Source organism: Coregonus lavaretus (assembly GCF_964263955.1).
Source record: "Coregonus lavaretus genome assembly, chromosome: 30".
Lineage (NCBI taxonomy): Eukaryota > Metazoa > Chordata > Actinopteri > Salmoniformes > Salmonidae > Coregonus > Coregonus lavaretus.
Genome location: NC_140017.1, coordinates 7,884,165 through 7,894,863, shown reverse-complemented (window position 1 = coordinate 7,894,863; position 10,699 = coordinate 7,884,165). Strand labels below are relative to the sequence as shown.

Sequence of the window (10,699 nt, the reverse complement as noted above, 5' to 3'; positions counted from 1 at the left end):
ACACTCATGCAAGAGATCCCATGACTGCATCCACTGCACTCTCATAATGAGAGAGACACATGTACGTGTAGGCACCACGTACAATACATTGTTTTTACTATATATATTTATTTATTTTTCAAAGTGATCGATACAGCCATCTGGTGCTAGTGTGTTGTACTTTGCTTCGTACGTCACAGTATATTTTCTGCCCACTATCCTATGCTATGTGTAAACCCAGTTCCTCTCTCTATCCCTCTCTCTCTCTCTCTCTCTCTCTAGCCCTGTACCCAGAGTTTGGAGACCCTAAATCTGGGCCATAACTCTGTGGGGAACGAGGGGGTCCACAAGCTGAAGGACGGTCTGATCGCCAACCGCTCGGTGCTCAGGCTGGGCCTGGCGTCCACCAAGCTGTCCTGCGAGGGTGAGTGTGCGTGGTGTGTGTGGTGTGGTGTCCTTATTTTGCTATTTACAGCTATTACAATAATTTTGGTTTAAAATAAAACACTCGTTGTGTATGTAAATGGGGCAGTTAGTGTGTGAAAAGGCATTGAGCTGAGCCCTGTATCATATCCTCTTCCCCTGTACTGTATGTCAGGTGCCGTGGCGGTGGCGGAGTTCATCGCTGAGAGCCCCCGGCTGCTGCGTCTGGACCTGAGGGAGAACGACATCAAGACGGGGGGCCTCATGGCCCTCTCCCTGGCCCTCAAAGTCAACACCTCCCTCCTACGCCTCGACCTGGACCGAGAGCCCAAGAAAGAGACTGTGAGAGAGGGGGATAGTGGGGAAGGGGAGGTGATGGGGAGAAGTACAGAGAGGAGGGGGGAATGTATGCAAGTTGTCCTTTGTAATACATTGTCAAGATGAATTGTGTTGTCCAAAGGAAAATAAATGGGAAAATGAATTTGTAGAAATGGGGGGGGGGTAGGGTTGGAGTAGACAGGGAACATCAACGTAGAAAGCCCTGATCTCTCCTAGTTCTCATCCCTCTGTGTTGTCTGTCTCTCTCCCAGGTGAAGAGCTTCATCGATACGCAGCGTTCCCTGCTGGCTGAGATCCAGAACGGCTGCAAGCGGAACTTCATCTTAGCCAAGGAGAAGGAGGAGACCGAGCAGCAGATGCATTCGGCCTCCATGGCCGAGATCGCCACTGAGGACAGAACCATAGAGGAAGAGGAGGATGAAGCTGATTCTGACGAGCATGTTGAAAAAGATGGGAAAGACAGTGAGTGTGAGGGAGGAGAGGAAGGAGTGAAAGACACTGAGAGCCTGACTGACAGCCAATCGGCAGCGAGCTCTGAGGGAGTGGTGTTGCCTTTGCAGTTGGAGTCAGACTCGGACACAGATGACGATGAGGAGGAAGAGGTGGTTCTCTCTAAAGCTCCCTCCGTCTCCCCTGCCCCCAAACACACTGGCCCTTCACTCTGGGCAGCGACAACCCAACACCCCCTCAGTGCCTCACAGAAGCCCCCTGCCCCCTCTGCCCCACCAGCTACGGGGGCTTTCATTTCAGGGATCACCGTCACAGAGTCCACAGGGCCCCCCGGTACGCCCCCCTCGCCTGGCCGCTGTATTTCTGTGTCGAGCCCCGGGAGGGGCCACAAGATCTTCATGGTGACCAGAGTAGAGAGCCCCCCTGACCAGCAGCAGTTCCAGGTCCTGGGGAAGATTGGCCTGACCAAGCCCCAGGCCTCCAAGGAACCAGTGGTGTCACTAGTGAAGGAAACCACACAGCAACCACAGCCCCCTTCACAACCCCCACAGGAGGAGGTAAGAACAGAACAGACACAACCCCAGACCACGCCCACACCACTGACACAGGAGGAGGTGGCACAGAGCCTGGCAGAACAGACACAACCCCAGACCACGCCCACACCACTGACACAGGTGCTGGTCCAGAGTTCAGATGAACCACAGACAATAGATCCTAAACAGATGGAGCAGAGTCCTGTTGCACCAGAGCAACCCCCTTCAGAGGAGACCGTAGTAGAGACGCCTCAAGACCCGGCTGAGACGCTAGAACTACCATCCAACCTCCTAACCCAGCCCACAGAGGAGGAAGTAGAGGGCGTTCTAGACAGTTCACAACCTGTTCTGGCGGAGCAGAGCCCAATAACCGCAGCCCAACCATCACACACACCCTCCCTTCCTACAGAAGAAGTAGCAACCCAATCACTAGCATCACCCCAACAGACAGAGGAGATAGTAGAGACAACTACAGAGCCTCAGCAAGAACAGTCTGCTGTTGAGCAGCAGTCCACTGAAGCTGTGCTGGAAGGAAAGGAGGAGGTGGTGGTGGTTGTGGAAAAGGAGGAGTGTCAGGACCCAGTAGAAGAGTCACTTTGTGAACAAGCAGAGTCTCAAACCAACACAGAGGAGGAAGATGAGATGCAGTCAGAACGGCATCAACAGCAGGAACAGAGTCCGGAACAGGCTAGTGACACAGTTCAGCAACCGTTAGCGCCGCAACCGTTAGCACCTCAGCTAGCTACACAGACTAACACTAAGCCCCTGGGGGGTCTGCTTCTAACAGCACCACTCCAGTTACAGCCTGAAACAGTGCAGCCAGACTCTGAGCTTATGTCCCCACAACAGGATCCGGCAGAGACACTTCCACAGGCACATCAACAGGTGGCGCCAGCGAGTCCCTCGGAGCAGGGAGCCACGGAGAGTGTCGCAGAACAGGAACTATATTTGTCAGAGGAGGAGCAGCAGCAACTAACACAACAGGCAGTTCCTGTGCAGGTGGAACAGCAGCAACAACAACATCCTGTTCTAGACAATCTACAGCAGCAGCCTCTTCAACCAGAGGGGCAATCACAGACCACCCTTCCCGCCGAGCCCTCGCCTGTTCCAGCCGAGACAGATTCTTCCCTGGAGGTGGAGGGCCATAGCTCTCCTCCCAAGGCAGAGGAGTCCCCAGACGAGAGCTCCACAGACGAGGGGGAGAGCGTGGGGGGAGTGGAGGAGGTGGTGGGCTCAGCCCTGCCCAACGGCCTGAAGCCAGAGTTCGCCCTTCACCTGCTGGACCCCGAGGGCCCCAAGCCTGGGCCTGTCAGCTGTGTGATGGAGCACGGTGAGTCACAGGCTCTGAGGGAACACCCTGTCTGTAGTGGGACAACAGGGGTGTGACCGACACATGCATATAGTACACACATACACATAGTACACTCGCAGACACACACACACACAGTCTGACAAAGTGCGTGTGTATTCTCCAGTGAGTATGACAGCAGAGCTGAGCTGTGGTGAAGACCTGGAGGAGCTGTTGCTGGAGGCCAGCCTGGAGACTGGGAGAGACGCACCATAGCGCTGTCATGGTACACCTACACGAACTCATCTCCTGGATCTTTTTACAATGACACATTTGTGGTAACACACACAAAATGAGATGTTATTATTTGATATACTGTAGATCGGCCAATGTGTGCTCTCTGTTTCTTCTGCAGAGGTTCTGTAGGAGAGAGGAACACAAGACTCGTGCCGTCTGTGTCTCGGTGACTCGGGTTGTTGCTCCTGCAATTATTTGGTTGTCATTACCACAAACTCATCACCATCACCTCTCTATGAAAACGGAGGACCAGTTGTCATCTAAGTAATACACCTATAATATTATTATTTTTTTAAGACCAAAACAAGAATCATTGAGCTTCATCACAGCATATAAGGAATTCACTACAACTTCAACCGAAACGCACACACACTGTATTGTAAAGAAAGTTTTTTTTAAAACAAAGAAGAAGAATGGAAGAAAATCACACTAACCTTTTGCCTATCACTACATTGTCAATCAGGAAACCACACTCATGCAGGTACCGGGGAGTGTGGGGAGAAAGAGGTAGAGAGAAAAAGAGAGGGGAGGGGGTTTATCACTGCTCTAACCAAAGACACAGAACACACTCTGCTCACCCCCTGCTCCACCCCGACGTGTGTTCTTGATAGTGTCGTGAGCGTGCACACACTGACACAAAACCTTACTGTTGCCCTCTGCTGGAGGAAAGAGAATGTGCACAGCTGTGTGTGATTGTGTGGGACCCAGCCAAGAGGACCCACTGGCTTTTAGTGTGTCATTCTCTGACAATGACAGTTAGCCACAGAGGGTTTTATAACCAAGGAAGGCGTCACAGGAGAAGGCATTTGTTTTGTGTGTATTTGTGTTAGAGTTTTATTTGTCCCCCCACCTTGTAAGGGATTGCTACCAAAGTGACCGCTTTCTTCTCTGTTCCTTCCTCTCCGTTCGCTTTGGCCCCTTCAGGAATCGTCCCCTCCAGTCTCTCTCCAGCAACGCTCTGGAACACCCAAACCATCTGTCATCTGCCAAAAACACACTGTCTCAGTCACAAATTATTTTTGGTTTCCTTTAAGGATCAGATAGTGGAGTTACTCTATTCTAAAGCCTTCTGGAAGCCTGTAAATGTTGGTAACAAAATGTCTGCCTTGGAGTAATGCCTTTCCTTACAGAGAAAGTCTACCTTTTATTTCTTATTTTTTCCTCCACCGGACTGTTATCACAGACTTTGTTATCCAGATGGATTTTCCTGTTTGTCCGACCAGATTGATTAAATGTAGTGCGACACTCAATAGGAGTATAAAGAAAAGGCAGTTCTGACTTTGTCTGTCTCTTTCAAGTCCTCCCTCTTTCCTTCAGTCTTCTGCTGGTACAAAACTGTGCCATCTCATTTCCCAACTCAACACAGGATAAATGTTGCCCTCGACTAGGTTTCATTGAATCTCTTCTTTTGTTTTGCTGCTTGGAGAAATCAGTTGTTTGTATTTATTTTATAGTTATGAGCCTTTTCTTCATGTGATTTTATTTTTCTCCCCTTCTCTCCCTCTTTTTATTAGTTATTTTCCATGGGGTTTGCTTTTAAAGATTTCCCTCCTTTGGTGTATATTTCAGATTCAAATTAGAACAATTCATTTTTTTGGGGGGGGGTCAGGTGTAAATGAGACTATGCTGGGTGAAGGGATCAACGGATATGGCAGTGGGAGGGGGGAGAGTGCAGTTATGAAAATAAACTAAAAAGGACGTTTTCCTAAGGCGTCAGTGGTGGTTCACATCTCTGAAAACACACTGACTGAGAGACTATCCCTGTTTTGAAACTTCACATCTTAAACACGACTGTGCTAGGTTAAGCTATGGCCACCAGGGGGTGCTGGGGCTGTTGGTGTTTTCCTTTCTAGCTATAGATATACTGTATTACCCAACAGCAGCTACTGCTCAAGACTCTTGTAGGCCAGGAGGACATTCATATGAACACAAACGGGTGGGTGAAAGTTTGAGTGAACTTACCAACAACACTGAGGACATATGTGAGCCTGAATGCCCAACACTGTGAACCTATGGGCCAGGTACCAAGGGCCCTATTCAACTGGTATCCAAAAGATTCCAGGGTTAGGCAAAAGGTGCTTACAGTGCAAGAAGAATACAGGTTTGTCTCAACCGCGGGATCCTCTGGATATAGGTTTGGTTGAATAGAGCCCCTTGTCTCAATCCCTCTGTTCTGTCTTCCCTGGTCAACCAGGTTGTTTTTCAGCCCAAATCATCATTGCAGTGGTTCCCTCCACTATTTGTAATGATTTAATTTTTTGTTATTTTTAATTATTTGTTAAATTAATCTAAATGTGCTGGTAATCACAAAGGTATGTATGGCAATTTTTTTGTTCCTCTCTCTCTCTCAAATAAATGCATGTAATGACTAATGAAGTGACTGGGAGTGTTTCACTTAAGACTGTTTGGGAACTGCATTGATTTATTGGATATTCTGCATGGAAGTGATTGGGAATTTTCAGAAAATATTTAATTTGACGGACCATCATATTTAGTACAAAGTACTGTAGGTCTAAAAGTCTGTTCTGCACTGCTATTCCGCTGGTTAGTACCATCCCATCACCAAGAAAATTAAATGCTGCTAGTGTTTCCATAATGTTGTTCTACAGTTCTTATTTTTTTGTTTAAGCGAATTAGCCACTGGCCATATTTCATTTATTGAGATGTAGAGAAGAGGAATGTATTGGTCAAGATGGCATAGACCTTAAAATGCTTTCTATAAGAGGAAGGAAATGGTATGGCGTTAACTGACAATGTCACAGCATAGCAGTTTTATAGAGACTCAAGTAAGAAGAGGTCTTTTGTAGGAGGCCTTTGGTAGTGTTTCATAGGCCTGCTCCAAGAGGTTTCTAACCTACATTTAACAAATTCTGGAGCTTTGAGACATTAGAAGCGGACTAGAGAGGGAAGGAAGGCAGGGATGGATGGATGGATGGAGTGAAATGCTAAATGACAATCACCTTTGTTGGTTTCAGGTTGGTATGATGTTCTCTGGTGACAATATGGAATAAGAATACTGTGTATCTCAATTGGTGTCGCGCTGTCATCTTTTGTTCTGAGGAGGGGATGTGACCTGGTCTGAGTTGTATGAGGCAAGGTAATACTGCTTAGTATGGAAGGAATTATGAGGGTTAATGTAAGAGGGTTACATGTTACCTGTCCGAGATCTTAAAACCAAAAGTAATAATCCACTTCACACAGAACCACGGACACAATGTGGAACTACATAACAATAGTGGAAATCTGATTTGCATACCAGTCCAAGGCCCAGTACAAGAACTGACAGAGATAGTTTGGTCAGACTAGTGACCCCTCTGTGCAATATGTGACCTTTCACCTTTCAAGAGAAGTATTGAGAGAACTGGATCTTTCATTAATGTCTGCTGTTTTCGATGCTTGCCATTTGTTTTTAACTAATTTCAATTTATTTATGAATTTATATAATATTGTTTTCCAATTGTTCCATGTATACTGATATAGAGATGGTTCTAAAAACAACAACAGTGGGACCACTCGGATCAGCGATTGCTTACTACTATGACATGGCATACTTGAAGTATGAAGTGGCATCTTGGCCAAACATTCAGTACTATTCTGGTATGGATATTGTAATTCTCTATTATGTCAAGACTCAAAAGGTCTGTTTTTGCATCAGATTTCAGGGCATGGCATGGCTCAATCTGAACTTTCCAAAATGTGACCAAACTTTAAGATGGGACATTGAGGGGTGAGGCGGTTCACCGGCCCCCCTGAGACAGGCTCATGGGACGAGGGGATTGTGTGTGGGGTGGGGGGGGATCTGTTCTCTTTTTATTACTAATTCTGTTCTGAAGGAATTCCAGCCAATACTAATCCTACCCCCCACCCCCCCATCCCCTACCCCAGCCGCTAATATGAAGAAAGATCATGAGCTAGAGAGAGAGGAAAGGAGAGGGGCGCTAGAGAAAGCCTTAAACTTCATAAGCGGAACTCAGCATCTCCAACGCTCCCCAAATTATAGAGGGTAAAAACACGATGAAGGACCATTCTCTTTCTGTACAGTAGACACGTGTGATCTGATTGGATAGAGAGACTAATAAGGGCAGAACCTGGAATAAACTTAACTCAATACCCATGCTAACATTAACATGTAATAGCTATTTTTCCTTCGTTTCTTCCCTTTCCTACTTTGTTCTTCTTTTCCCCAGCCCAAACTGCCACCCATGAAATGGCTTAAATCCACAGTGAAAGCAACACTGAAAACTAATTAAAAGTGACCTTCAGGTCTAAGTCTGCTTTTGTCAGCTTCCCCGTTTACCTTTCATTTCAGTAAACCTAGAAGTAGTGCAGTGGTCTACTGCTCCCAGTACACCTCACCTGAAATACATTAGTATTGTCTTTAGAGCACAGGCAGACTTATGAGGTGAATCATATAAGCAATGACTGTGCAACATTGTGACCTGTGGTGTTTTGTAGATTCACCTACATCTCATAATGTATTCTTCTAAACTATATATGAAGGTAATATGTATTTTGTTTGTTTGTGTTAAAGTTTTACTGCATTTCTGGGTTTTGTGTATAATCTTGGTTGAAATAAAGGGTTTACTAATTTCCTGTGTTTCTTGGTTTCATGTTTGTTACCGACGCTTCTTTAGAGCTAGATTCATATACATGTAACACATCTCCAAACTATGGGGGACCATGCCTTCATGCTCTCCCTGACCATCTGAGAGCTGCTCCATCCACACAAACTTTAAAAATGGGCCTTGAAACCCACTTCTACAGACTGTCTTTTTCATAGCCTAGATTGCTGGCCCACTGTTGTTTTTATTGTATATTATATCTTTATTTATTTATTTTCCCTGTTAGAGTTTCTGTAATGAAAGCGCTATACAAATTACATTTATTTGTTATTATTATGTACTGTATTTGCCCCAGTTGTTGTCTTGGTGATAAATTGTAAAACAGAAACCCAATGGGCAACCTGCACAGTGTCATCCGTGTTTCTCAGCTGTGTTCAGTACTAGTGTTGTGGTTGACACTGCTGTAGTTTTCTGTCCCAGCAGACTGAATGAAACCGGAGGTGGGACAGAGAAGATGTGCCATAAACATGTCAACAATCTGGTGTCTAGTTGATTAACCAATTTGGTTGTCTTGGAAAGTTAAGGGTCAGCAGTGTTAATTATTAAACTATTTGGGTGTCAGTGGACAGACCAGACTCATTCAGTCTTGTGTCCATTCTGGTTAATGATTCCTTTTGGCAACCAGACAACATACCCAAACATCAGTGTCATATCTGATGACATACTCAGTGGGCACAAGACGTTGAAAATACGTATTTTTAACTTCTTGTGCTCAGAGTAGAGGGAAGTTATGCACATCCACAGATGTCCCATATAATCAACAGGTGCTGTGGAGTAATTGTACATTTACATTTACAACATTTAGCAGACGCTCTTAGCCAGAGCGACTTACAAATTGGTGCATTCAACTTATGATAGCCAGTGGGACAACCACTTTTTATTTTTATTTTTTTTATGGGGGGGAGGGGGGAGGGGGTAGAATGATTACTTTATACTATTCCAGGTATTCCTTAAAGAAGTAGGGTTTCAAGTGTCTCTGGAAGGTGGTCAGTGACTCCGTAATATACTGTATAGGCTGATAGATGAACAAATACTCCACATTGTTGTTGATATTATATGTTATGTCTTGTATTATGTAATATTATGCAAGTTGTCAATCAATCAACCACTGGAGACAGATTCAGTTTGCAAATTAGCAGAGATTGGTTGAGTGTGATTGCAATGCTGAAAGAGCAGCTGAGAATGTATGTGAGGGAAAACGTTACCTAATTATCTGCTACTCTGGCTGATGTCACACATATCTTATTCTCTTTCAACAAAGGATCACAAAATCTGTAGGAACCAACTATTCAACCTTTAAAAGGAGTCTTCTTTTTTTTCTAAGGGCAAGTGATCAAATGTTTCCTCGCCAGGCCTTTCCTTGGGCTTAGCAGGGCCTGAGGAATGTGCAGGCATGTTGGTATAAGAGAGAAAGGGACTTTTCCGTGGTGTCAACCCTCATCTAGCCTGTTGGCTCACTGTCCACTGGACTGCACCAAGCTCCTGCACGTAGGCAGGGAGGAGCTGTCTGAGATGGGGCACTGGCACCGCTGCATCTACACTGGCATGGATGGAGCGGTAGCAGAGGGTTGTGAGTTCGCACCCAGGTTGGGTTGGATTTCCACTCTGTTACAGAGGGATGGGTTTGTGTGTTTTCAGTATGTGGTGCTCGTATGGGTTGGTATGTATCCAGTATGGGGTGCTCATGGGATGCTGAGTTGATCTTCTCCATCTAAAGGTTATCCTTTGTATGTAATAGCATAATATCCCCAGGGCACGACGAAGCCTTCTATTTGTGTATCATGGACTGATTGCATGTCAGTATGACCATCACAAGAAAAACCTGGGTAATCCTGAATGAAATCCATAGGCTGAGACCAAGGAAAGACCCTAGCTTGCTGAATATAAGATGTAATCTAACATACAGTGAATTCAGAAAGTATTCAGACCCCTTGACTTTTTCCACATTTTGTTACATTACAGCCTTATTCTAAATTGGATTAAATAAAAACATTTCCTCATCAATCTACACACAATACCCCATAATGACAGAGTGAAAACCGGTGTTTAGAAATGTTTGCAAAAGTTAAAAATAAAAAACAGAAATACTTTTAATTATTCAGACCCTTTGCTATGAGACTCGAAATTGAGCTCAGCATCCTGTTTTCATTGATCATCCTTGAGATGTTTCTACAACTTGATTGCAGTCCCTGCAATCACGTTTTCAATTTATTCAATTGATTGGACATGATTTGGAAAGGCACACATCTGTCTATATAAGGTCCCACAGTTGACAGTGCATGTCAGAGCAAAAACCAAGCCATGAGGTCGAAGGAATTGTCTGTGGAGCTACGAGACAGGATTGTGTCGAGGCACAGATCTGGGGAAGGGTACCAAAAAATGTCTGCAGCATTGAAGAACACAGGGGCCTCCATCATTCTTAAATGGAAGACGTTTGGAACCACCAAGACTCTTCCTAGAGCTGGCCGCCCAGCCAAACTGAGCAATTGGAGGAGAAGGGCCTTGGTCAGGGAGGTGACCAAGAACCCGATGGTCACTCTGACAGAGCTCCAGAGTTCCTCTGTGAAGATGTGAGAACCTTCCAGAAAGACAAACATCTCTGCAGCACTCCACCAATTAGGCCTTTATGGTAGAGTAAAAGGCACATGACAGCTCGCTTGGAGTTTGCCAAAGGGCACCTAAAGGACTCTCAGACCATGAGAAACAAGATTCTCTGGTCTGATGAAACCAAGATTGAACTCTTTGGCCTGAATGCCAAGCGTCACATC

At 45.6% G+C, this 10,699-nt stretch overlaps 1 protein-coding gene across 1 annotated transcript in view; it reads left to right on the top strand.

Annotated features, from left to right (window-relative positions):
* The window catches only part of LOC311105564 (protein phosphatase 1 regulatory subunit 37-like), a 75,123-nt gene extending 67,222 nt beyond the window's left edge, over positions 1-7,901 (top strand). Inside the window, exons 9-13 of the mRNA XM_084147749.1 lie at positions 262-403; positions 578-744; positions 993-3,054; positions 3,200-3,298; positions 3,428-7,901. Of these exons, the coding sequence (XP_084003875.1) occupies positions 262-403; positions 578-744; positions 993-3,054; positions 3,200-3,288 (2,460 nt within the window). The 3' untranslated portion in view covers positions 3,289-3,298; positions 3,428-7,901. The remainder of the gene's footprint in view (positions 1-261; positions 404-577; positions 745-992; positions 3,055-3,199; positions 3,299-3,427) is intronic.
* Positions 7,902-10,699: the final 2,798 nt, after the last annotated feature.